Raw genomic sequence first — 27,870 nt, 5'->3', positions numbered from 1 at the left:
ACAGTGGCTGAGAGTCCGCCTGCCGATGCAGGGGATATGGGTTCGTGCCCTGGTCCAGGAAGATCCCACATGCCGCGGAGCGGCTGGGCCCATGAGCCATGGCCGCTGAGCCTGCGCGTCCGGAGCCTGTGCTCCGCAACGGGAGAGTCCACGGCAGTGAGAGGCCCGCATACCACAAAAAAAACAACAACAACAAAAAACAGACTTTGTCATCTGCCTGGCCGGGATTTGAATTCAATTTTGTCAATTGGGGCAAAGTGCTTAAATTTTCAAGATTCCTTTTCCTCTTTAAAATAGGGATAATATTATCAACTCTTCATAGCTTCTTTTCAGGTTTAAATGAGATCATACATATTAATGACTTGGTATAGGGAGCAGCACAAATTAAAAATGCAAAAGCAATAGCTGATATTATTTTATTTTCTGCTACCTGTTTGGTTATTACAGTCTATTGACCCTCAGAGTTGACTGCTCTATTTATTTCATGTTTTCTCAAAAAATATTCTAATGTCTCCCACAGGATTTTGTCTCTACAATTATCCGTTTACTGGACAGCCCCTCGACATCCATCAGAGCAAAATCCTTCCTGGTTCTTCTGTATATTTTGATTCATAACCACGAGATGCTGCTGCTCAGCTGCCAAGCACGGTAGGATTTTCTCTGACAGTTTCACCAATGACTTCAATTTGACCCCTGCTTATTAGTTTTATTAGTAGTATTTCTTGGCCCCTATGTACCTGGTATTCAATTTTTTTTTTCCTAGATTTTTCCAAGGGTTTAATGTTTCACTTGTCACCTCAGCTTGGAAACACTGAAGCAGGGTGTTGGGAAGTGCTTGGAGTTTCCTAGATCTGAGTACAGTCCAAGGCAGGGTGTTAAAGTTGGGTCTGGTTTACATTTTTGCAAGGCGTTCTTGACTGGTGGTTTGGTCATAGTTCTCATTTGTGTGAGCTTCTGGAATGAGTAGCTGAAAGCCCAGAGGAGCAGCCTAGAAAAGCAGAGGAAGAGGTAGGGCGAGGATAAGGAGTACATGGACTGGTCCTTGACTAGGCAGATCTCTGACTGTCTCTAGGTCTCACCTCCTTTCTCTAAAAGGAGAAGTTGTCCTGATGCACCTTAGGTTCCCTTCATCCTCTGATGCTTCTCCATTAACGTTTTTGAAACTGTCTGGTCCATGCTCTTGAACATATGGTTTATCGCCTATTTCTCGATCTGGCTTTTTACATATTGTAGGATACTGGGGAGATCCTAGAATTGCTGAGATAGGTCTAGGTTAGGAACTAGAAAACTTACTCCTGGAAACAGAGAGTAAATGTTTTAGGATTTACGGATCAAGAAGCAAAATTGCTGACACATATATATGGAATCTAAAAAAACCCCAAATCATTCTGAAGAACCTAGGAGCAGGACAGGAATAAAGACGCAGACGTAGAGAATGGACTTGAGGACACGGGGAAGCTGGGACGAAGTGAGAGAGTGGCATGGACATATAGACACTACCAAATGTAAAATAGACAGCTAGTGGGAAGCAGCCGCATAGCACAGGGAGATCAGCTCAGTGCTTTCTGACCACCTAGAGGGGTGGGATAGGGAGGGTGGGAGGGAGGGGATATGGGGATATATGTATATGTATAGCTGATTCACTTTTTTATACAGCAGCAACTAACACACCATTGTAAAGCAATTATACTCCAATAAAGATGTTAAAAAAATAAGCAAAATTGTGGATATTATGTATGTACTTCTATTACAAGAGAGAAAACAAATTTCCACAAATTTTTTTATTGACATAATAAAAAATATACTACTCCCAATCCATCCCTGGGATGGATTAGCAGATGCAAACTATTATATATAGAATGGATAAACAACTAGGTCCTACTGTATAGGACAGAGAACTATATATAATATCCTGTGATAAACCATAATGAAAAAGAATATGAAAAAGAGTATATATGTGTGTATAACTGAGTAACTTTGCTGTACAGCAGAAATTAACACAACATTGTAAATTAACTATACTTCAATAAAATTTTAAAAAATTACATACTACTAATAATTGAGTATAAGTTTTTGAAATATAGGTCTAATGAGAAGAGTAGAATTCTTTTGTGGGGGGAGAGAGAACATTTTGTGTAATTAGAGGTCAAAGTGAGAGTCTCATGATCAAAGCTGATTACAGATGTTCCCCTTGGTGCTGATCCCTAATGCAATTTTATGTATCTTATCTTTGAAAATGTCATTTCACACAGGTTCTGCCACATATCAATATCAGTCCATGGGCACATGACTTTAATTGAGCATATTCATCACTTGGAAGGCATTTGTAGTTTTCTGTTAGATTCTTCCTTGATACCTGCCTGTAGCATGTCATTGCATTGCAGGTGAATCCCTTCTAGGTGAAGGTCATGTGGAAGCTCCTGACAAGCCGCCTTCAGTTCCCATCTCTCAGGGATCCCTGTCCTTTGTTGTTTGATGTCCAGTGTCCTGATTCTGACATCTCATGTGTTTTTGTCTATTTGTTACTTGTTTTAGGGGGGAGGGTGTGCACTGATCCTGTTAGTCCATCAGGGCTGCAAGCAGAAGTTGCTCTTGTCTGTCGGTAAAGGCCTCATCGCTGGCTTTGCTGCCTCTCATCTCTCCTTGTGTTGACTGTCATTTTTCTCCAGGGCAAAAAATATAGTTTCTCAACAGATGTTCTTCCATCATTTCTTGGACTCACCGTCTGGTCTCCGTGTAGCAGCTGGAGTGTCTCTCACCCAGTGTGAATCAGCTTTTGTTTCTTCCCTGCTCAGTCTCTCCTCTCCTGTTGTGCTGAAATAATACCCCAGGCTCTGACCGTGGGCTGCTCTGCCCGACTTCATCTCACCCCTGCCCTCCTCTCAGCCCTTGTCTTCTATAGCTCCTCCTGGCACCCTCTCCATGCCAGCTCAAAGTTCTTCTTGTTGCTTTCTGCACATGCTAACCTTTTACATTCCCCTCGGGGGTTCCCTGTGCCCACAGTGCACTTCCCCGAGATATGTGTGTGGCTGGCCTCCTCAGCTCGTTCAGGTTTCTGTTCAGTCTAATGGTTGCTACTTTTGAGAGCCACTCTGATCATCCTGTCTCAACTCCCCCTCCTAAGACCAACTCAGAAACTGTCTAACTGAAAAGAACTAAATCACGTGGACCATGAGGGCCTGAGCGGGACAGGCTTGGTCCTCCCAGGAAATTGCTGTGATTTCTGTGTCCCTGAGTGAATATTTAGAAACTTTGACCGTGATGGGAAGATGGTGGCCTGAATGCACACCCTGACCTCGACCTCCGCTGTGCTCTCTCTGGAGAGTGTAGGGGTGGGGTGCCTGGAAGGCAAGGCTTAGCCTTGCAGGAGAGTTAAGAGTGGGCCCCATTCTTCCTGTGCTGTGGGGCAGGGATGACGCCCTGTGCTCTAAGCCTGGGGAAATAGCAGATCTTGGGGCTTCTGTGGGATCCAAAATGCAGGTGCTGTCTGTGTGTGGTCATTGGGACCAGCACTCCCATCCCCAGGGGATCTGGAGCGGGACCGAATTGGGGGTCAGTGTGCCCCAGTCTGCGAGGCTGCAGGGAGATGACCTCATTTGCCAGCACTTGGAGAGAACAGGTCCCCCTCCTCGCCTGCTTCTTTGCTACAACCTAGCCTGATCAGGTCCGAGTCAGTGGGGAGGACGTCTTGGGCAAGCAAGGATTGGTCACAGTCCACTGAAGGAGACACTGCAAGTACTTGAAGGAGGAAGGACAAGAACAGGCAGCTCTTACTGAAGCAGAACTAATGGAATCGACAGAATTTTAACAGACAAGGAATGAAAACTCAATGGAGAGGCAGTTTTTTGAAATTCAGAAGAACTGAAAGAAAATGGCCTCTTCTGGGGACGACATTAGTGCTTCGAAAGGACACATTGACCCACACAGAGCTGTTTACAAAGACACGGGAAACTCACGTGGAAACAATAAGAAAGGTGGAGTGTGGGTCCAAGAGACCTCACATGCAGAGTTCCAGGAACTCCAGGAGGAGGAAAGGAACAGATGGAGGAAGCTTTCTAATTGAAGAAATCTCAGAAGTCATCTTCTCCTTGAACATGCCCCCTTCTGATGCTGTATTAAACTGCGAGTAAAGGAGTTAAAAAGTCACAAAACCACAAACGGAAAGGGAAAAATATCTAAGGCAGACGAGCGTTGTCACCTGTCTTTGTCTTTGGCAAGCTGGAAAGCTGACAGATGAACGTTCACTGATTTAGCAGAATGGAGATGACTGAGATCCTTTAATGTCTGCAGAGGGAAAGGCTGGGAGGAGACATGATCACTGCCTGGCAGAACTCTTGAAAGGTTGGGAAGGGGGTGTGTAAAGGTACCTTCGAAGGCAGTGGTGAGAGGGAGGTGAGACTCAAGATAGGAGGATTGATGGAAATTTGCATGGAGGTTTGATTCCCAGCCCTGAACATCCAGGACACTGCCTCTTCCATGGCAGCAGGAGACTTGCGATGTGTTCTGGGTGGTTTGAACCGGAAAGGCCGCAGATGTGGGGTTTGAGACAGATCAGAGGGAGATGAGGTGCTTTGTGAGGTCCTCTAATGAGGATCGTAGAAAAGCCTGCTTACTGTCAAAGGTGAGGAGTTCTGCCCTCTACCTCTCCTTGGCTTGCAGGCTCTTGGCAGCCTAGCTTGCATGCTCTTGACCAGAGTTTAGAGATTCATTTCAGGGAAGCTTATCCATCCCGAGTAAAAGCCCCACAGGGGCTGACGTTTGGGTGTCTCCTACTGTAGCTCGGGAAGCCTTGCCTGATATTCCTGTATTGGAGCCCATCAGTCATAAGCCCCGCTCCTGCACACAGACATTCCAACAATACTTCAGTGCATCCTCTTAAAATATAAATGGACAACCAAGTATCACCAGATATTTAAGGAAACATGGAACTCTAACATGGAACTCAGAAGCCAAAACTCACCAGCAGATAAAAGGAACTCAGCAGAAACAGACTAAAGTTATAAACAGACAGTTCATGGAAAAAGGAGTGAGAATGACTTTTTAATTTTTTTTTTAGTTTATTCATTTTTTTTTTGGCTGCGTTGGGTCTTCATTGCTGCGCATGGGCTTTCTCTAGTTGCGGCGAGCGGGGGCTATTCTTCGTTGCGGTGCGTGGGCTTCTCACTGCGGTGGCGTCTCTTGCTGCAGAGCCCGGGCTCTAGGCATGCGGACTTCAGTAGTTGTGGCTCGCGGACTCAGTAGTTGTGGCTCGCGGGATGTAGAGCGCAGGCTCAGTAGTTGTGGTGCACGGGCTTAGCTGCTCCGCGGCATGTGGGATCTTCCCAGACCAGGGCTCGAACCCGTGTCCCCTGCATTGGCAGGTGGATTCTTAACCACTGCGCCACCAGGGAAGCCCGAGGATGACTCTTAAACCTATGAGTAAATGCTAAATCTTCCTTATTATAAGAAGAAAACACATCATTACTCCTCACTAAAAGAGAAACTACACTGAATACTGTTTCCCACTCCGTACATTGGCAGTGTCTGCAGTGTATTCTGTTGGTGAGGCTGTGGAGAGGCCGGCACTGTCGTATATTGCTGGTGGGAATGCAAAATATTTAAACTACTATGAAGAGGAATTTGGCAATATGTAGAAAAATGGCATATTTTTACCCTTTGTCCCAGCCATCTCACTTCTAGGATACAGTGTCCAATGATCTGTTCTTAGTGAAGAAGTGACATGACACGTGCATGAGGCAGTATTTGTTACAGTAAAAAACTCTATAAACAACAGACTGGCTGGAGAACTGTAGTCACCCTTGTGTCAGTTATCTCTTCCTGCCGTAACAAATTACCACAGACTCGGTGGTTTAAGACACCACACAGTGTATTAATCTGACAGTTCCCGTGGGTCAGGAGTCCAGGCTCTTTGTAGCTAGAGCCTCTGCTCATGTCTCACAGGGTTGAAGTGTAGGTGCTGGCCGGTGCTACAATCCTCATCTGAGGCTGGGGTCTTCTGCAAGCTCACTGATTGTTGGCAGAGTTCATTCTTTTGCAGCTGTAGGACCAAGGTCCCCATTTCCTGGCTGTTTTTCGTCTGGGTCTAGAGGCCATACTTCCTCTCCAGTGACAATCCACAGCAGAACTATTTGCTTTCTTCCTGGAGGCTAGTAGGAGCACTCTTTATACCTTGAATCCTTTCCACCCAACTCAAATGTCTTCGACCTCACTCTTCTGCTACCAGCAGGAGAAAACTCTGCTTTTAAAGGTTTCAGCTGATTGGGTCAGGCTCATGCAGATAACCTACATAATTCGAGGGTAATTGAATTGGGACTTTACATCCTTAAACTCCCTTCACTGTAGTACTTAGATTAGTGTTTGAATAGCCAGGGGGGTGGGAATCTTGGCAGAGGGACATCTTTAGAATTCTTCCAGATGCAATGCCCATAGTGGAGGATTCTGCGGCTGTGAGAATGAACAAAGAGCCTCTCTATACACAGCCATGAAGTGACCTCCAAGACATTAAATTATCCTGAGAAAAGCAAGGTGCAGAACAGTACTTATAGTTTACTACCTTTTGTATAAGAAAGAGGGAGAAAACAGGAAAGATATATGCATTTATTAATATTTTCACAAAGAAAGAAGGATAAATTAAAAATGAACAAAATGGCATTCTATAGGGAATGGAAGGGAATAGGGATCAGGGGTAGGGATGAAAGCTCCACTTCTCTGAAAGTGCCTGTTTTATGATTTAGATTTAAGAGCCAGGTGAATGTTTTTATATAATTAAAAATAAAATTAAATAAAAATGATAAAAATAAAGCAGTCTCTAAATACTGAAAAATAATCTGGTATCAAATTTGTAAGATAACTCTCCAGAGACTAGATACTGAAGTGATTAAAGAACACTGTGTTTGGCAGTACAGTTGATCCTTGAACAACATAGGGTCAAACTGTGCAGGTCCACTTATATGTGGATTTTTTTCAGTGAATATGGGCAATACTACAGTCTGTGGTTGGTTGAATCCTCAGATGCAGAACTGCGTGAATACTGAGTGAGAGCTGACTATGGGATTTGAGCATCCATGGATTTTGGTTTCCGCAGAGGGTCCTGGAAACTATATATTCTATTGGGATATATCGATATTTCAAGGACTAAAATAACCCCATTAAGAAATATTCAACTGTGTTGTGTTCTTGTCAGTGTTAGTTACTGTATTGCTGTTGACATATATTTACACATATGTATGTATGAAAGTAATAGCAAGGTAGTAATTATGCAAATTGCAATAGGAACCAAGATTTTCAGCATAAAAGAAAACATACAATTATAAAAGTAAAATCTTGTCATCCTTAATTTAAATCAAGTGTCAAGATGAACTCATGATTTGTTCTTTTTTTTATAAAGAAATTATTTATTTTATAGTTCTGTCTACTGAAAATCCACTCAGATTTCCCAAATGCCGTTTTCCACTAAAAGGAACCATGGCCCCTTCTATAAACAGCCTCTTGGTCTTGGGCACAGCTCTACATTCAGGCCAGGAGATGAACACATTGAGAACCTGGGGCATACTGTCATTCCTGAAAGCAAAGAAATTACTGGAAACTGTTAAGGTCATGTCAGAAGAACACAAGAGTCAACTGGAAGGAGTTTCTAGTGGCCCAAGATGGAATTTTGAGCATTAAAAGTAATAAAGACTGGGGCTTCCCTGGTGGCACAGTGGTTGAGAGTCCGCCTGCCGATGCAGGGGACACGGGTTCGTGCCCCGGTCCGGGATGATCCCACATGCCGTGGAGCGGCTGGGCCCGTGAGCCATGGCTGCTGAGCCTGCGCGTCCGGAGCCTGTGCTCTGCAACAGGAGAGGCCGCAACAGTGAGAGGCCTGCGTAGCGGAAAAAAAAAAAAAAAGTAATAAAGACTGCAATATATTAAGATATCAGTGTGAAAAAAGTTGAGTTCGTGATTATTTTTAAAAAAAACAACAACACTTATCAGTCCCAATTTAGAAAATTGCTAGGTCATGCAGTCATTTTCCTGAAAATTGTTCAATAAGGGAACAAAATCAGTATTTATCCATTGTTTAATATACAGGGTAATCAAATAGCTGATTAGGCAAAGTTTTTCTTTATAGAAGTTTCATAGCTAATAAATACCAGAGAAACCATAGAATGAGGAAAGCTCCATTTTGCAACCCTTAAACTCATAAACAGAATTAATTTTTAAAAAAGCAAGGAACAATTTTTGATAAATCTTTGGATATATGCTTTAACATTTCTCTTGGGTTAAATCGTAGAAGTGGAATTGCTGGGTCTTACAGTAGGTGTATGTTTAACTTTTTAAGGAACAGACAAGCTATTTTCCAAAGTAGTTGTACCATTTTATATTCCCACCACAGTGTATGAGAATTCCAGTATTTACATGTCCTTGCCAACTCAGTATGGTTGCTCTTTTTAATGTTAGCAATTCTAATAGGTGTGTAGTTTTATTTCATTGTGGTTTTAATTTGCATTTCCCTAATAACATGATTTAGAGCATCTTTTGATGTGCTTACTTGTCATCTCTATATCTTTCTTCTTCTTCTTTTTTTTTTTTTTTTTTTTTGTGGTACGTGGGCCTCTCACTGTTGTGGCCTCTCCCGTTGCGGAGCACAGGCTCCGGATGCGCAGGCTCAGCGGCCATGGCTCACGGGCCCAGCAGCTCTGTGGCATGTGGGATCTTCCCGCACCGGGGCATGAACCCGTGTCCCATGTATCGGCAGGCGGACTCTCAACCACTGCGCCACCAGGGAAGCCCTAATTTTTGAAAGTTTGATTAATGTGTCTTGGCATGTTTCTCCTTGGATTGATCTTGTATGGGACTCCTTGTGCTTCCTGAACTTGATTGACTATTTCCTTTCCCATGTTAGGGACATTTTCAACTATGATCTCTTCAAATATTTTCTCAGTCCCTTTCTTTTTCTGGGACCCCTATAATTCAAATGTTGGTGCATTTAACGTTGTCCCAGTGTTCTCTGAGGCTGTCCTCAATTCTTTTCATTATTTTTTCTTTATTCTGCTCTGCAATAGTTATTTCCACTATTTTATCTTCCAGGTCACTTATCCATTCTTCTGCCTCAGTTATTCTGCTATTGATTCCTTCTAGAGAATTTTAAATTTGATTTATTGTGTTGTTCATCATTTTTTGTTTGCTCTTTAGTTCTTCTCATTCCTTGTTAAACATTTCTTGATTTTCTACATTCTGTTTCCAAGGTTTTGGATCATCTTTACTATCATTACGCTGAATTCTTTTTCAGGTAGACTGCCTATTTCCTCTTCATTTGTTTGGTTTGGTGGGTTTTTACCTTGCTTCTTCATCTGCTCTGTGTTTCTCTGTCTTCTCATTTTGCTTAACTTACTGTGTTTGGTATCTCCTTTTTGCAGGCTACAGGTTCGTAGTTCCCATTGCTTTTGGTGTCTGCCCCTAGTAGCTGAGGTTGGTTCAGCGGGTTGTGTAGGCTTCCTGGTGGAGGGGACTAGTGCTTGTGTTCTGGTGGATGAGGCTGGATCTTGTCTTTCTGGTGGGCAGGACTGCATCCGGTGGTGTGTTTTGGGGTGTTTGGACCTTATTATGATTTTAGGCAGCCTCTCTGCTAGTGGGTGGGGTTGTGTTCCTATCTTGCTAGTTGTTTGGCATAGGGTGTCCATCACTGTAGCTTGCTGGTCATTGAGTGGAGCTGGGTCTTAGTGTTGAGATGGAGATCTCTGGGAGAGCTTTTGCCGTTTCATATCACATGGAGCCGGACGTCTCTGGTGGACCAATGTCCTGAACTCGGCTCTCCCACCTCAGAGGCACCGACCTGACACCAGGCCAGAGCACCAAGACCCTGTTAGCTACACGGCTCTGTTCCTGTGAATTCCCTGGCGGTCCAGTGGTTAGGACTCTGAGCTTTCACTGCCGAGGGTGCAGCTTCGATTCCTAGTCGGGGAACTAAGATGCAGCAAGCCACTCCCCCCCAAAACAAACAAACAACACCTGTTCCTGAAGACAGAGTGTCACTCCATGCTTCTGTCTGTTTGTTCTTAAGAGCAGAAATGTCCAAATGTAAATGGACAAACAAATTGTGGCGTATTTATGGAAGGGAATACTTAATTAGCAGTGACTACTTAGCGGTAAATATTTTTTAAAAACTGAAAGCTTTCATCTTACTTGTAAGGTAATAAGTGAATCTGCTGGTTTCATAGATGCAGATGGAAGACATGAGATACTGGATCAGAGACAATGGACTTTTTTACCCACAGCAGACAGCACGAGGGTCATGTTTGAGTTGGTTCCCCTTGACTCCCAAGTCCTGTGGTGGTGGAGGGAGCAGGCTGGATGCAGGCCCAGGTGGATGCTGTGCACACAGTGATGCAGTTTGTGTCACTGCTGAGGAGCCCCATCATGAGGGAGCCCCTATTTTTACAAGGGTGCTGGCAAACCTGCCCAACCTTTACTCCCAGAAGGAGACATTATCTTTAGTATCCTTGTTGGGAAATAAGTCTGCCCTATCCCTGGAGGGAGACATTTTATTTTCCAAAGCTGTTTGCTATATAAACATCGACAAAAAGACAGATGGGAGCAAAAGCTGTCAGTGTCTCTTCACAAGACATGCAGAAGTGCAGGATACCCATGGAGAATTTTCTTCCAACACTATTGATATGGAAACTCCTGGCTTACTGTTTGTTTTGTTTGTTTGTTTGTTTTAAATTTTATTTTATTTATTTTTGGCTGCATTGGGTCTTCATTGCTTTCTTTAGTTGCGGCAAGCTGCGGCTACTCTTCGTTGTGGTGCATGGGCTTCTCGTTGTGGTGGCTTCTCTTGTTGCAGATCACGGGCTCTAGGCGCGCGGGCTTCAGTAGTTGTGGCATGTGAGCTCAATAGTTGTGGTTCATGGGCTTAGTTGCTCCACGGCATGTGGGATTTTCCTGGACCAGGGCTCGACCCCGTGTCCCCTGCATTGGCAGGTGGATTCTTAACCACTGTGCTACCAGGGAAGCCCTTGGCTTACTGTTTTAAGAAACTGGTGAACAGTTTACCAGAGTCAGCTGAACCGTTTTACATCCCCACCAGCAGTGTATGAGTGATCCAGTTTCTCTACATTCTTGCCAGTGTTTCATGTTGTTACTGTTTTTTATTTAGGCATTCTGATAGGTGTTTAGTGATATCACAGTGTGGTTTTAGTTTGCATTTTCCTAACTGCTAATGATATTGAACATTTTTATGTGCTTATTTTCTTACTATATATCATATTCAGTTAAGTGTCTGTTTATGTCTTTTGCTTGTTTTCAAATAGATTGTTTCTGCTCTTGAGTTTTTGAGCATTCTTTATATTTTTGAGACGTGTGTCCACCATCAGATATATGATTTACAAATATTTTCTCCCAGTGTGTAGCTTGGCTTTTATTCCTCTTAACTGGAGTTTTTCTCAGAGTGAAGGATTTTATTTTTGTTGAGGTCCATTTTATTAGTTTTTTTCTTTCATTCTTTCAATTTCAAGTCTAAGAACTCTTTGTAGATCCCAAAGATTTTATCTAATGTTTTTTGTAAAATTTTTGTTTATCCGCTTTATATTTAAGTTTGTCATTCATTTTGAGTTAATTTGCATATAAAGTGTGTGTGTGTGTGTGTGTGTGTGTGTGTGTGAATTTTGAATCCTACAACCTTGCTGAATTCACTTAACTGTTCTAGGTGTTTTTTTGTTTTGTTTTTGTAGATTTGGGGAGATTTTCTATATCAACAATTATGTCATCTGTAAATATGGACTATTTCTTTCCCTTCCAATCTGTATGCCCTTTATTTCTTTTTTATTTTTGGCTTATTGAAGTGGCTAGAACTTCCATTGCTGCACTGTGAGTGATGAGAGCAGTTGTCCTCACTTTGTTTCTGATGTCACAGGAAAGCATTCGTCTTCTCCTGTTTAAGTATCATGTTAACTCTAGATGTTTTGTAGATGCTCTTTATCATTTGGAGAAGAGTCCCCATTATTACCATCCTCTGTTCACAGTTTGCTGAGAGCTTTTTTTCCCCTTAATCATAGATGGGTGTTGGATTTTGTCAAATGCGTTTTCTGCACCTATTAATATGACAAAATTATTTTTTCTTTTGTAGCCTGTTGGTATGGTCCCTTACATTAATTGGTTTTCAAATGCTAAACGAGCCTTGAGCACCTAGAATAAATCCCGCTTGGCCATCGTGTATAATTCTTTCATGCACGGCTGGATTTGATTTGCTAATATTTTGTCGAAAAGTTTTGCATATAAGTTCTTAAGAGATATTGGTCCATACTTTGCTCTTTCCCTCCCTCCTCCTTTCTCTTTCTTCCCTTCTATCTTCCTTCCTTCCTTCCTTCCCTCCTTCCCTCCTTCCCTCCTTCCCTTCCTCTCCCTGCCTCCTTTATTCACTTCCTTCTTTCCTTCCTCTTTCTCTGCTTTAAGTATAACACTAGCCTCAGAAAATGAGTTTGGATGTGTACCTTTCTCTTCTATTTTCTGGGAGAGATTGTGTAAAATTGGTGTTTGTTTTTCTTTAAATGTTTGGTAGATTGCTTCAGTGAATTCGTCTGGGCCTGGAGATGTTTTGTGGGGCAGGATTTTAACTACAAACCCAATTTCTTTAGTGATTACAGGGCCATTCAGATGATTAATTTCGTCCTGGTTGAGTTTTGGTAGTTCATGGGTTTTGAGGAATTTGTCCATTTCTTCTATGTTGTTGAGTTTATGAGAATAGGTTTTCTAGTCTTCTCTTATTTTTTAAGTGCTGAAGGATCTGTAGTGATATTCCTTTTCATTCCTATATTGGTGATTTGTGCCGCCTCTATTTTTTTTTTTTTGAGTCTTATAGAGTTTTATTATCAATGTTCTTTTAAAAAAGTAACCATCTTTTTGTTTCATTAATTTTCTTTACTGTTTTTCTGTTTTCAGTATCTTTAATTTCTTCTCTAATTTTTACCGTTTTTTTCCTTCTCCTTGCTTTAGGCTTGTTTTGCTCTTCTTCTTTCTTTCTTTCTTTTGTTTTTAGATTCTCAAGTAGAAACTGAGAGTATTGATTTGAAATCTTTTCTCTTAATAAAAGGTCTCATGTAGATTTAGTGTTATAAGTCTCCTTTGCAGCAACACTTTTGCTACTTTTGTACATATTTTGTTACATGGTTAAACCTTTTAAATTTAGTTCTATTTATCTTTTAAAATTTCCTTTGAAACTTTGTTGTTGATTCATCGATTATTTAGAAATGTGTTGTTTAATTTTCAGATGTTTAGAGATCGTCTATTGTCACTGTATTTTTTCTGGTTTGATTTTATTATGGTCAGAAAACATACTCTGTATGAGTCCAGTTTTTTTTTTTTTTTTTTTTTGCGGTACACGGGCCTCTCACTGCTGCGGCCTCTCCCGTCGCGGAGCACAGGCTCCGGATGCGCAGGCCCAGCCGCTCCGTGGCATGTGGGATCTTCCTGGACTGGGGCACGAACCCACGTCCCCTGCATCGGCAGGCGGACTCTCAACCACTGCGCCACCAGGGAAGCCCATATGAGTCCAGTTTTTAAAAATTTGTTGAGGTTGGTTTTATGGTTTAGTATATGGTTTATCTTGGTGAATGTTCTCTGGGTACTTGAAAAGGATTCTGCTACGTGTTGGGTGAAGTGTTCTTTACGTAAGTCAATTAGATCCTCTTGTTTCATTGTGTTGTTTTGATATTCTCTGTTCTTACCAGTTTTTATTTCTAATATTTCTATCAGTTGCTGAAAGTAGGGTATTGAAGTCTGCATTTATCATTGTGGATTTGTCTGTTTTTCTTTTCAGCTATAACAGTTTTTATTTAATGTCTTTGGAAGCTCCATTATTTGGTGCATACTTATTTAGGGTTATTGTGTCCTTCCTGGTGTATAGTTGCTTTTGTCATTATGTAAGTTCCTGTCTGTTTCTAATAATTTTCTTTCCTCTGAAGTCTCCTTCATCTAGTGTTGATATAGCCACTCTGCCTTTATTTTAAATTAATTTTTGTATTTTATACTTGTTTCCATCCTTTCACTTTAAACCTACCTGTGTCATTGCATACATATGAAGTAAGTTTATTTATAGATAGCATATAGCTGAATCATAACTTTGTATCTACTCTGCCAATCTGATTTAATTGGTGTATTTGGACCATTTACATTTAAGGTGATTATTGATATGTTAGGGCTTAAATCTGACATTTTTTGTTTGTTTTCTCTGCTTTTCTTATCTTACTTTCTTGTGGGTTATTTGAACACATGTAGGATTCTTTGATTTACTTATAGTACTTTTGAGTATGTCACTTTGCATAATCTCCTTGATGGTTACTTTTATTATTGAAACATACATATGTGACTTATAATAGTTTATTGCTTTCTGTGCTTTACTGCTTTGAGTGAAGGTAAAGACCTTATTTCCATTTATTCCCTCACTTAAAAAATACTTGTTTTACGAATGTTCCCTACATATATTGAGCACTTTATCAGATGGGTTATAATTTTTGCTTCAAGTATCAAATATAATTTGAAAAAACTCATGAAAATATGTTAGAGTATTACATATTCCCCTAATTTTACCCATTCTGATGTTCTTCTTTACTTTTTTGATATTCTTAGATTTACGTTAACATTTTCTTTATGTTTAGAGAACTTTCATTTGCTGTTCTTTAAGGATGGGTTTCCTGTAAAGGAATTGTTACTTTTCCTTTTCATGAGAAATCTTTATTTTCCCTTCATTCCTGAAGTTCATTCACGGCAGTTAATTTACAACTTGTGGTTGAAAGTTTTTGTTGTTGTTGTTTGTTTTTGTTTTTTTTTAGCCCTGAAAAATATTCTACTTTCTTCTGGCCCCTATAGTTTCATATGAGACATCTTTTATTTCAATTAGTGTTCCTTTGTTAGTGGTGGGTCATTTCTCTCTGGCTGTCTTAAAAGATATTTTCTTTGTCTTTAGGATTTAGAAGTTTAATTGTGATATATCTTTGTTGTGGATTTCTTTGGGTTTCTCCTATCTTGAGTTTGTTCAGCTCCTTGAATTTGTAGATTTCAGTCTTCTGCTAAATTTAGGTATTTTTCAGGCATTATTTCTTCAAATACTTTTTCAGTCCCATTCTTTCTCTCCTCCCCTTCTTGGGATCCTGATGATACAAATACACTGCATTTTGTTATTGTCCGATAGGTCCCTGAGACTCTTCCTTTTTTTAGCCTATGTTTACCTGCTTTTCAGATATTGTAAATTCAGTTAATCTGTCCTTAAGTTCACTGATCATGTTTTCTGTCACCTGCACTATGTTATTGAGCCCATCCATTGCCTTAAAAAAATTATTTATTTATTTGGCTGTACTGGATCTTAGTTGTAGCATGTGGGATCTTTGTTGCGGCATGTGCGGTTTTTAGTTGCAGCATGCAGGGTCTTTACTTGCGGCATGCGGGATCTTTAGTTGCGGCATGTGGGATCTGGTTCCCTGATCAGGGATCAAACCCGAACCCCCTGCATTGGGTGTGTGGAGCCTTGGCTGCTGGACCACCAGGGAAGTCCCCATTGCCTTTTTAATTTTGGTTATTGTATTTTCAAACTTCTATAGTTTACATTGGTTATTTTAAAAACTTTTTTCACCTGAAATTTTCAGCTCTTTCATTGGTTTTCAGACAATTAGAAACTTTTTTTTTTTTTTTTGGCCATGCCCCATGGCATGTGGGATCTCAGTTCCCTGGCCAGGGATCGAGCCTGTGCCCCCTGCGGTGGAAGCGTGACGTCTTAACCACTGGACTGCCAGGGAAGTCCCTGAAACATTTTTTTTTTTTTTTTGCAGTATGCGGGCCTCCCACTGTTGTGGCCTCTCCCGTTGCGGAGCACAGGCTCCGGACGCGCAGGCTCAGCGGCCATGACTCACGGGCCCAGCTGCTCCGCGGCATGTGGGATCTTCCCGGACCGAGGCACGAACCCATGTCCCCTGCATCGGCAGGCGGACTCTCAAACACTGCGCCACCAGGGAAGCCCCCTGAAACATTTTTATGATGGCTGCTTAAAAATTCTTATTAGATCCTTCTAGCATCTGCTTCATATTGGTGATAGCGTCTGTTGATTGTCTTTTTTGATTAATGTTGTGATTTTCCTGGTTCTTGCTATGATTCGTGATTTTTAAAATTATATCCTGGACGTTTTGCCTATTATCTTAGACTGTGTCTTCATCTCACTCATTGTTGTTAAGTCTTGCTGTTGCTAGACAAGGTGTGGAGGTCCAGCTCATCACTGGACCCCACTGATAATTAACCTGGTGGGGGAATCATATTGCTGTTTGCTTCTCCTGGTTGGAGAATGGAAGATCACCTTCCCGCTCAGACACACCGTTGCTATCCCTGCAGGGAAACTGGAGAGTGTCTTGCTTGGCTGGGCAGGGAATGGAGGATCAGCTGCCTGCTCAGTCTTAAAGATACTACACTTACAGGGGAATCAAGTGTCTGTTGCCTGCTTCCACCAGGTGGAGGACGGAAGATTAGCTCCCTGTTTGGCCTTGCCCACACCTCCCAGGTGGGGAATTTTGGAGTAGGCTATCTGCCTGGGGTGGGGATTGAGATGGAAGATCTACTCCCTGATTGGCTCTGCTGAAACTACAGAGGAGGGAGGGGGTGTATGCAGTGTTCCATCCGTGTTTTGCCAGCTTAGGGCAGGTATTTTCAGAAAAGTTTTCAGTTAGGCCAGCGTTTTACTGATTCTTTAGCTAGGAAGAAACAGGCTTTTTCCTTTGGGGGTCAGTTCTGGGTTAGAGGCTTCTGTAACATCCTTTCCCAAATAGATGAGAGGCAGTAAGGAAACTGAGGAGATGCACTGTCACGTTGTTCCCCAAGTCCTCCATTTTCTAGGCAGTCCATCTTCTCTTTCCACCTTTCCAAGTCTTCCTATGCTTGTTTTTATGTTATATCCAGGGACTTCTGGTTATAAGAGGGAGGACCTGTGAGGAATGGGGCTGCTCCATCTTGGCATAACTGGAAATCCAAAGTCACTTTTAAACATTGCTTGTGGAAATAGAAATTGTTGTAATTTTTTGGAGAGTAATTTAGCAACATCTATGATTATTAATAATACAACTTTGGTTCTAACAAACCTTCATTTGGCATTTAGCTGTTAGAAATAGAAATATGGGGGCAGGACCGGAATAAAGACGCAGACGTAGAGAATGGACTTGAGGACACAGGGAGGGGGAAGGGGAAGTGAGAGAGTGGCATGGACATATATACACTACCAAATGTAAAATAGATAGCTAGTGGGAAGCAGCCACATGGCGCAGGGAGATCAGCTCGGTGCTTTGTGACCACCTAGAGGGGTGGGATAGGGAGGGTGGGAGGGAGGCTCAAGAGGGAGGGGATTCGGGGATATATGTATACGTATAGCTGATTCACTTTGTTATACGGCAGAAACTAAAACACCATTGTAAAGCAATTATACTCCAATAAAGATGTTAAAAAAAATTAAAAAGAAAAAACTCATGAACAACAACAAAGAAATAGAAATATGAATTATTTACAATATATGCATGAGTGTGTCCATTGTAGCATTGTTTCTAGTGGTCAGTACCTGGAAATAGAGTTAGTATCTATTGGTATTGAAATGCTTCAATAAATGATGGTATAGCTATAATATATATATATATATATATATATATATATATATATATATATAAAATATGATATATATAAAATGAGTCATTTCATTAACTTGGAAGTATGTTCATTATATATAGATAAGTGAAAAATGAAAGGGCAGAAGTATATATTAACTATGAAGTTATTTCTATAAAACAGCATGTAAAAATGGCAAAACTCACCTGTTTGTATCTGTTTGTATCAAAATTTATTAAAAAGAAAAACATGTATGGAAGGATGATACCAAATTTGTTATCTGAGGAAGGTGGAAGTAGGAGATTATTTGTTATCTTTATTCATTCTTATTTTTAGCCTTATTATATAATAATCATGTTTCACTTATTATAATTACATTTCATCTGTAATTAAGAAAAAAATACAATGAAGCCAAAGGAAAAAACTAATTAAAATAAATGTTAGCAGTAGGCACCAGCTGATTTTGAAGGATTAAGGGAATCTTTAAGGTAGTCAAAACTCAGATTTGTTTAGGCTTTGTAGATTAAAATTAATAATATAAATTACTTTCAAAATCACATAGGCAGTCAGTCCAGACTATGGAAGAATGGTTGGTATTTGTTCCTTTTTGCTTTGCAGCCCAGGTATTACACTAGTGTGCATATAAAATGCAATGTTGCATATAAAGGTATGTGAAAGGGAGGCAGACTTCAGGTTAGCGAGATGTTAAAATTCTCTGTGATGAGTTTGTATAGAAAACTCTTCTCCCTTCCACACCTGTGCCTTGAAACTCCTCTAGCAGCTGTATTTCCGAGCTAACCGTGATGCTGCCTGTCTGCCGGAGAACTGAAACCTCATATCAAGAGCCCATGATAACCTTTGCTACATTATGTAGATATTTTTTCCTGCTTATCATCATCACCATCAGCCTTTTATGGATTAAATTTCAGCACGGTTTCTATGATGTCAGCTCTCAAATCTATCTAGTACACCAGGCAGTGAAATTGAGCTGTCAGGATTAGATAAAAAATGATATGATAGCCCCCAAGTGTTCACCTATTTCTCCAAATGATTTCATACTAATATTGAAAATGACAGGAGATAAAATAGGGTCTTGTGTGTCTCTAGAAATGATAACCCTTTGAGGGATGAATGGTCTTGTAAGTTCATTGTGTAGGTTTGCTGTGAGCCTGCGATGTCAGTGCCTCCTGATGGATCAGGTTTTCCTAGAGGTTTTTTTTTGTTTGTTTCCCCATAGCATTGCTATTAGTATGGTAATCAGCGGGGAAAAATCTGCTTTGATCTTAAAAGAAAGATTTTTTTTTAAAAAAGGAAACATTTACTTTGTATAATTGGTTAACTGTGTGGGAAAATACTTTCTCAGCTTATACCATACAAAAGTCAATTCCAGATGTATTAAAGAATTATATATGAGAAAGAAGCTGTAAACAGCTGGAAGAAAATATGTTTAAATATGGGCAAAGAGAGCTTTTCTGAGAAGAAAAGGAATGAAAGAAACCATGAAAGCAGATAGTGATAGTTTAGCTATATATAGTTTAGAAACGTTTATATCCCCTGCAAATCATAAATAAAATTTCATGCTAAGAAAATCTGTAAATTATTGCATCGTATATAACACAGAGTTAATCTGTATACTGTAAAAAAGATTCATAAAGATATTCAGCTTCAAGTCTAATCAGAGAAATACAAATTAAAATGATAACCAAATACTGCTCCTATCCATCATAATGTCAAATTAAGGGGAAAAACCTTGCACTATCTTATACCCAAAGTACTATCTTATATCCAAAGTACAGTTACATGGGTAACTTTTAACCAGTAGGTGAGGTTACCTTTTTGAGGGTATTTAAAAATGTGTATCATCAATCCTTATGATTCAGAAGTTCCACTGTTATAAATAAACTTGAATCACAGATTCGTAATTTTCTGGGGATGTCAAGTACCTGAAGGATCTGAACCAGACTTTTCTTGGTTGCTTAGATTTTTGTTAACTTTAGCTTTTAGATGTGGAAGTACCGTGAGGCTCTTCAGAGAATCTCCTGGGTTCTAGTAGCCCCAGTCTGCACTGTTTGACAGCAACGTAATATTCCCTTGGTGATCATGAATCAGTCACTCTTAATCAGTAGAGTAATCCTCTTCATCCCCCAAAATGGAATTTTTGCTATGTCCTCTGGTGGAAACCTTTCTTCCTTGGACCCATTCCAGCAGAGCTCAGGGTCATGGAGACTGGAAGTAAAAATCTTGTGAGTGGGCTATCAGGTATAATACTGAGAGGCAGTCACTCCCACTTCTACCCCTTGATTACCAGACCTGTGTGTTTTGACTGTGGGGAAGGCAAAAGCATATATTTTGTTTACTGATTCAAAGCATACACTTTGTTGTTGTAAGATAGGACCCAGTTTTTCGTTGTGTTGTTTCCCAGCTGGCAGCACGACTGAGTTTGCAGTCGGCCATTCCTCCTTTCAGTCAAGCCAGGTGCCTCTGGGTGATGGTGTACTTGCTGATGAGCAGATTTAGTGGGCTTGAGCATATTACCACACTTCTTTTGCTATTAATAAGTTCCTTGATCAGATATAGTATGACATTGATTATCATGATGATAAATAAGGTATTTCTTAAGTCTATACTTAGTGGCACTGGCAGAAGCTTGTGGCAGGGACAGCAAGTCCATATTCAGGGTATAACTATTCCAGCGAGGAGAGTTTACTGCCCCTTTTGTACACCAACCTGTTGCTAGATGACTGGCTCGTCCCCCCAGGATATGGGGCCAGGCTGAGGGCTCAGCACTGGTTTCTCGTGTTGGTTGGAGTGGCAGTATCTAGGCCATCTTTGATGAGGAGCATTCCTTACATTGGGTGTTAGGATTCTAATGTAAATTTTGGGGAGGACACAAATCTTCAGAATATAGTGACCCAAAGATCAGGGTTGTGATTCACTTATTGATGCTTCCCTGGGGCTCCATGCATCACCCCTATTTTCCAGGCACCGAGAATATCACTAGACAAGCTAGGTCATAAGGCCCAGCATATGGCAGAGCAGCTTACACTGCAAGTTGGAATTGCAGCAGAGCCTTTATTCACTCCAATTCCAGTAAAAACTATTAAATTTATGAGTCTCTCAGATAATGAGTCAGAGGGACACATTCAAAGGTGGTATGTATGTATTGCCTCCTAAGTTCACAGAGCCCACTTTTTGGGTCATAATCAGTAGAAGATGCAATAACTTGTCTTTGACCTGGAGGGATAGCCCAACATGCTGTAGACCATTGAGCCCTAGGAACTTCATTGAGGACTAGTAGACCATGGATTTTTATGGGGTTTATCTGTCTCTCACATGTTTTACTAAGCCAGCTAAAGTGCTTGCTGCTACCTGTTTCTCAGATCCAGTCAGCCTCATGTCATCAAAGTGCTAGTGTGCAAGTACAGGTGTGATGTTGGTGGGACATCAAGATGATGTAGATTTTTGCGGACTGTTTTGATGGCCAAGAGCAGGATCGTTAGCATAGCTCAAAGGCAAGGCAGTGAACTTTACTGTCTGCCCCGAGTAAGAAACAAACACGTGCTGGCGGTTCTTCCAGATTCATACATAGAACAAAGCCTTTGCCAGGTCAGTAGCAAGTACCACGTCAGGGCGATGTTGATTTGCTCCAGGAGAGGTACCAAACCTGAAACTGCAGCTGCAGTTGGAGTCACAACCTGTTTATATTTTGGATAATCCACACAGTCATTTTCTAAGATTCTTCACAGACCAGACAGGCAAATGAGGATATGATAGATTTTATCATCCCCGTACCTTTCAATTTTTTTTTTTTTTTTTTTTTTTTGCGGTACACGGGCCTCTCACTGTTGTGGCCTCTCCCGTTGCAGAGCACAGGCTCCGGACGCGCAGGCTCAGCGGCCATGGCTCATGGGCCTAGCCTCTCCGCAGCATGTGGGATCTTCTCGGACCGGGGCACAAATCCGTGTCCCCTGCATCGGCAGGCGGACTCTCAACCACTGCGCCACCAGGGAAGCCCTCAATTTTTTTGATGTTGATATCAATTCCTATGATTTGGTTTTCTATGGATATGGGTTGCTATCTTTTTTAGAGAGGGGACATGCCAGGGGCTTCTATTTGTCTCTTTTTACCATAATAGCCCTCACTGCACAGATCAGATGGCCAATGTGTGGATACTGCTAGTTGCCAAGTATGGCTATTCCAGTTATAAATTTAGAACTGAAGAAATAAGCATGGAGTAGGTCCATACATGTGGTATGTCAGTGTAATTTGAATTTGGGCCAAAACTGACTATAACCTGACCATCATAACCCAAGAGACAGTAGCTTTCATTACAAACAGGAATATTGGATGATGAGCTTGCTGAAGACCCCATATTTATTTTTTATTAATATTTTATTTATTTATTGAGGTATAGCTGATTGTTACAGCATTTCAGGTATACAGCAAAGTAATTCATTTATATATACGTATATATATTTTTTCAGATTCTTTTTCATTATAGGTTATTACAAGATATTGAATATAGTTCCCTGTACTATGCATTAGGTCCTTGTTGTTTATCTATTTTATACATACTAGTCTGTATCTGTTAATTCCAAATTTATCCCTCCCTCCCAAGATCCCATATTTAAACTACAAATTTTTCCTTAAGGGGGAAAATACACTTATAAGTTAAAGGATGTGCCGTAGATAGATAAAAATGGGTTTAGATTGAAGTGAAGCAAAGAAAAGCACGGTGTCTTGATTTTCTGGAATAGTGTATGGTCTCAACAAGGAACTGTTTGTGAGGTGGTCCAGGGTGAATCCAAATGGGATAGATTAGCCACAGTTTGCATCTTATGTCAGCATCATACTGAACATGGGAAGATCTGCAGTAGAAATAGACAGTGGAGTAGTCCATTGATGGGTGCCTAGCCCAGTAGGACCAGAAGGGGAGGGAGGATGTCTCAGGGGGGTAGGAATGGGGGTGGGGCAGGGGTGAGGGCATCCTGGAGGAACCTGGATTAAGCTAAAGCAGGGGGTGTGGCTTCTTCATTTTTAAACCCCGTGTAATTGATTTCTCACCATGTGAATGTGCCATTCTCTCAATAAGAGACTAGTGGAATCTTGTCTGCGGTTCACACCATTTTCAGGCAGCCTGCTCTTCTCTGCTCTTGAGCTCCCTTCTGTTTCTCCTCTTCACCTGCATACTCGTAACTCCAAATTGCCTGCCTGGCTGACTTCCTCTCTCATCATTTATCTGTGCCATTACCAGATTCATATTCCTCAAATGCCACTTTCATGAAGTCATTCCTTTGCTTTTTCCTTCAGTCTCCCTGTGATCCCTCTCCTCTTAGTTACCATGGCCTTTGTTCCAGGTTTGCTGACACTAGTTCCTTTAAAAATTGTTCATAATAAAAAGGCAGAAACACAGATTGGTGAGATGACACCATGAGCCAAAGAATGCTGGAGGTCTCTAGAAGTTGGAAAAGGCAAGATATGGACTTTTTCCATAGAAGAAACCAGCCCTGACAACATCTTAATTTAAGCCCCTTCTTCAAATAATGTCCTTCAAATAAGACATTTGGAAAAAAGGAGAAATACCCAAAACTTTGAAAACATAAAGAATAATATTGGCATCAAGAAACACGTGACGTTTGGATGAATATTTTAAAGTAAAGCAGAAAAACCATTAGCACATTTCTGAGGAATAGTCAGATGGACTTCTGACGTTAAAATGGAGCTGGTTGGACTTCCCTGGTGGTCCAGTGGTAAAGAATCGCCTTCCAATGCAAGGGACGCGGGTTCGAACCCTGGTCAGGGAACTAAGAGCCCATATGCCGCAGGGCAACTGTTGAGCTCGCGCACCACAACTATTGAGCTTGTGCACCTCAACAAGAGAGCCCTCGTGCCCTGGAGTCCATGTGCCACAACTAGACAAAGAAACCTCACATGCCACAACTAGAGAGAAGCCTGCGCGCCACAACTAGAGAGAAACCCGAAGAGACCACGCTGCATAACGAAAAGATGCCGTTTGCCTCAACAAAGATCCTGTGTGCTGCAACTAAGACCCGACACAGCTAAAAAAAAAAAAAAAAAGGAAAATAAATAAATAAAATAAATAAATATTAAAAGAAGAAAAAGGATGGGCCTGGTTCAGAGCTGAGCTACACCAGGAGAACTCTCAGGCATGTGCATCTTGCACTTCTGCATGGCCTATATTTTTCTGATTTTTCCAGGGTAGCAGAAGGCACAGAAATGGCCTGTTGCTCTGGAAACTGCTCAGTGACATGCCACAGGACTTTCCTGGCCTGTGCAGGGAGGTAGACGAACCCTACTTGACTGCTGTCATTATTAAATGCAGGAGGAGAAAATAGTAACAGTTAAGTGCTTCACAAAACGTCCTACTGTTTATACCCACTCCTGTCCTTCCTCCTAGTTGCCTTTAAGGGCCAGGGTTGGGACAAAGTCTATCTTTATTTTAAACATAGCAACAACCATCACTGACAAACTAGAGAGGGCAAAGAGTGTGGTCGAAAGGACACTGGATTGAAAGTCATAAGATTTGGTTTTAGCCACAAACCAATTTTGTGACCTTCAGTAAGTTACATGAATTAAGCAGTTCCCAGTATTCTCCTTAGAAAAAAAATGACCTAGTGATCCTTTGGTTTCCTTACGTCTGTACAAAAGTACAGTCTGTGTTTCTAAGTGGTGGCACGAGGATTGGTTGGAGTTACAGAATGTCCTTTACTAATACATAGATTATTTTCAGGGAAAGGTTAAGCTGTATTTGTGTCAGGCTGAAATTAAATTTCATCCAATTTCAAAAAAAAAAAAATGGTTCATAGCATTGAGAAGCTCACCCTTTCGTATCAGCTTCGAAGTGTAAACTTGTTCCCCTGCCATTCAGAGTTTAGGGTTCTGCTGGGGTTCTCCTTGCTTCCCAGGCACGTTATTCCTTCATGTGAGCTTGGGCCTTCCCTTAATCCACTTATATCTGCACCATCATCCTTAGGAAATTCTTTGAAGGTTCTGGCTGTGAATGGTGCAATTTCCTATTTTTTTGGGGATAACGTGAATCTCCTGTGGGAATGTGAAGAAAAGAAAAAAAAAGGGAAGTATAATATTTGGGTTCAGCTAGCCAACTTGAACCAGAATTTACCTCTGTAGTTACAGGGCTCATGGTAGGAAGTTAGCATACATTCTTTGCTTTTTTCCCACCTCAGTCTCTTCTTTGCTGGTTCTCCCTCTTCTGCATCTTCCTGGGCCCTCTGTTTCTCTTACATTGCTGTCCTAACATGATTTCACCTAATCCAGAGTCTTCAAATACCATCTATTTATTGATATGCACCTGTATGACCTCTCTACACTCCAGCCTTGTATTATCTTAACATATTCAATGGCATGTCCAAGAGGAATCTTCAAGTTGCCATAAACGAACCAAATCTGTTCCTGAAGTCCACCTCCACTGCCAGACTCCCCCCATCTCAATAACACTTGGATTACTGTTCAGATTGTTTATCTTTTTAACTTGATACCCTTGTAGACCACTAAGAAATAACATTTACAGTTCCGTCGTAGAACAATTTTGAAGTGTTTATGGACACTACCCTCAAATGTTTCCACATTTTATTTCCTTCATAGAATGTGAATTCTTTTACTAACTAACGTTCCGCTGTCAGTAAAGTCAATTTATTCTACTGTAGACTGTGTAAACACATCCTGTAATGTGAAGGCGACAGGAAGGGCGTGAAGAAATGAAGCATCATTCTAGAGTGAGTTTATATTATTATGGATCCCTTCAGTCTTTTATTTCTCCCAGCAGAGGTAATAGATATTTTCTTATGTGTTAACAGTCTGTGCTAGTGGTTGAAAAGTGAGTAGTTTTTGCCTTAAAGAAAAGGTATTTCATACTATCGTAATTAAGTAGCACATTATTAAATTTTGTAATAGATAATACAGATTTTAGAAAAAATTGATTCCTTAGAGACAAGTGTGAATTTACTTTTGATACTCTGTAAATTTTGATGGGATTTCTTTTGTATTCTCTGATTTCCAAAAGATAAACATTTCCATTTTCCCTGCCCTCTGTTTCTGGCAACCCTGTTATTTATATGGAGGATTTCCAGGCATAGGGAAAGAACCACTTTTGAATCATCTCAATCTCTGGTTGGGTTAAGGTGATCCAGGATTATATGTAAATCCTGTCTCAGGAAGTCTAACCCTAGGCCTCAAAATATCCTTACACTGTTCACAGATTGTGTGGATAGAGTCTAACACTCATCAGAAAGTAATCAGGCGTATGAGAAGATAAGATACAAAAAACAAATGAGATAAACTACAGTATCCCCAGGGGTTACAATGGAGTTAATCAGATATAGACCTTAAAATAACTATGATCAGTATATTCAAAGAATTTGGAAGATGGAGAACTTCAGTAGAGAATTAGAACTATAAAAACAAACAAAGTGGATGTTCAGTAACTGAAAGGGAGAACTCAGTGGATTGGGTTAACTGCAGATTAGACACAGCTGAATAGAGAATTAATATACTGTACTCAAATCATCTGGGATCAATAGAGCGACAAAAGGATGGAAAATATGGAGAAGAGCAGAAGAGACATAGAAGAAAACAGTGGGGAAATGATGGTTTTTTAACAACAAATGGTGCTGGAGCATTTTGGCATCAATATATTAAAAAAACCCCATTATCTCTAAATTACACTGTACAAAGGAGTTAATTCATGTAGATTGCACATTGAAATGTAAAAAGATAAAACAATAAAATTTCCAGTAGATAAGACACATGAAAATTTCTTCATTACCTTGGAGTAGACCAAGAGTTTTTAGCAGGACACAAGAGCACTGTCATAAAGGAAAGTATTGATAAATTGGATTACCTTAAAATTAAGAGCTTCTGTTCATCAGAATGCATCACTAAGAAAGTAACAAGACAAGCCATAGAGTAGGGAAAAGTATCTGCTATACACATAATCAACATGGGCTCTTAACTAAAATATATAAACAACTGAAGGGCAGATAACCCAATAGAAAAATGAGCACAGATTTGAACAGGAACTTTACAGAACTGGTTTTCTTTGAATGGCCAATTAACACCTGAAAAGATATGTTAATAATCATCAGGAAAATGCACTTTGGTCACAATGAAATACCAATGGCTGTCCCACAGCATGGCTATAATTTAAAGGCCTGATAATGCAGAATTGTGGCAAGGATGTAGAGCAACTGAAATTCTTATACCTGCCTGTTGCAGTGTAAATTGACTTAATCACTTTGGTAAACTGATCATCAGCAATGCCTATTAATCTGAAGCTAGGCATACCTTATGATCCAGCAATTTCACTTCCAAATATACATCCAACAGAAATGTTTCCATGCATTCAACATAAGGTGTGCTTGGCCGTATTCATTAATTGAAAGAGCCCCAATGTCCATCAACAGTAAAATGAATAAATTGTGGTATATTCACACACTGGAATACCACACAGCAATGGAAAAGAATGTAGATGAAGATCTGCAAATATAATGTCAAACAAAGAAGGCATGCTCTCAGGTAACTGGTAATATTTAGTCTGGTGGTTGAAGAGTTGAGGGAATGCCAACCTGTTCTAGAAGTTCTCAGCGCATGGGCAGATTTTGTTGACTTTGAGCTTCACACCAAGATCATCTCTATGGGCATTTTGACATGAACTTTAGCATCAATATCTCTAGGGTGTTTCTCTTGGGCCAGTTAGTTTCACCGAAGTGCGTTCCAGGTGTCATCCTGGAGGGCAGGGACCTGGCTGCCTGGGTCTGGGGAGCCACCCTGGGGAAGGCGGCTGGAAGTTCTAGTATTCATTGTGCAGAAATTCACCTAGTCCCCTGGTTTTGTTTGGTGGCCCCCTCCTTTTTTTTTTTTTTTTGGCTATGCCATGTGGCTTGTGGAATCTTAGTTCCTCTACCAGGGATTGAACCCGTGCCCTCGGCAATGAAAACGCAGAGTTTTAACCACTGGACCTCTGGGGAATTCCCCTGGTGGCTCCCTCTTTGACTTGGTTTGCTTTCTCCTAGTCTAGAAACTTTCTGTTTGACTTCCTTTAGAGAATAAATCTCCACACTTCCACCTGTGTGCAAGTCTGGCAGTAGTCACCTAGATTCATTGGGTAGAGGAGGTAATCTATAAATCAAACACTTTTTTTTTTTTTTTTTTTTTTTTGCGGTACGCGGGCCTCTCACTGTTGTGGCCTCTCCCGTTGCGGAGCACAGGCTCCGGTCGCGCAGGCTC

The 27,870-nt window shown here is 40.8% G+C and overlaps 1 protein-coding gene across 1 annotated transcript in view; it reads left to right on the top strand.

The window, feature by feature from the left end:
• Positions 1–27,870, top strand: part of ULK4 (unc-51 like kinase 4) — a 550,770-nt gene that overhangs the window by 141,312 nt on the left and 381,588 nt on the right. The window contains exon 22 of the mRNA XM_081246952.1: positions 521–648. Coding sequence (XP_081103078.1) covers positions 521–648 — 128 coding nt within the window. The remainder of the gene's footprint in view (positions 1–520; positions 649–27,870) is intronic.

Source organism: Mesoplodon bidens, assembly GCF_964165515.1.
Source record: "Mesoplodon bidens genome assembly, chromosome: 10".
Lineage (NCBI taxonomy): Eukaryota > Metazoa > Chordata > Mammalia > Artiodactyla > Ziphiidae > Mesoplodon > Mesoplodon bidens.
This window is presented reverse-complemented; position numbering and strand designations above follow the sequence as displayed.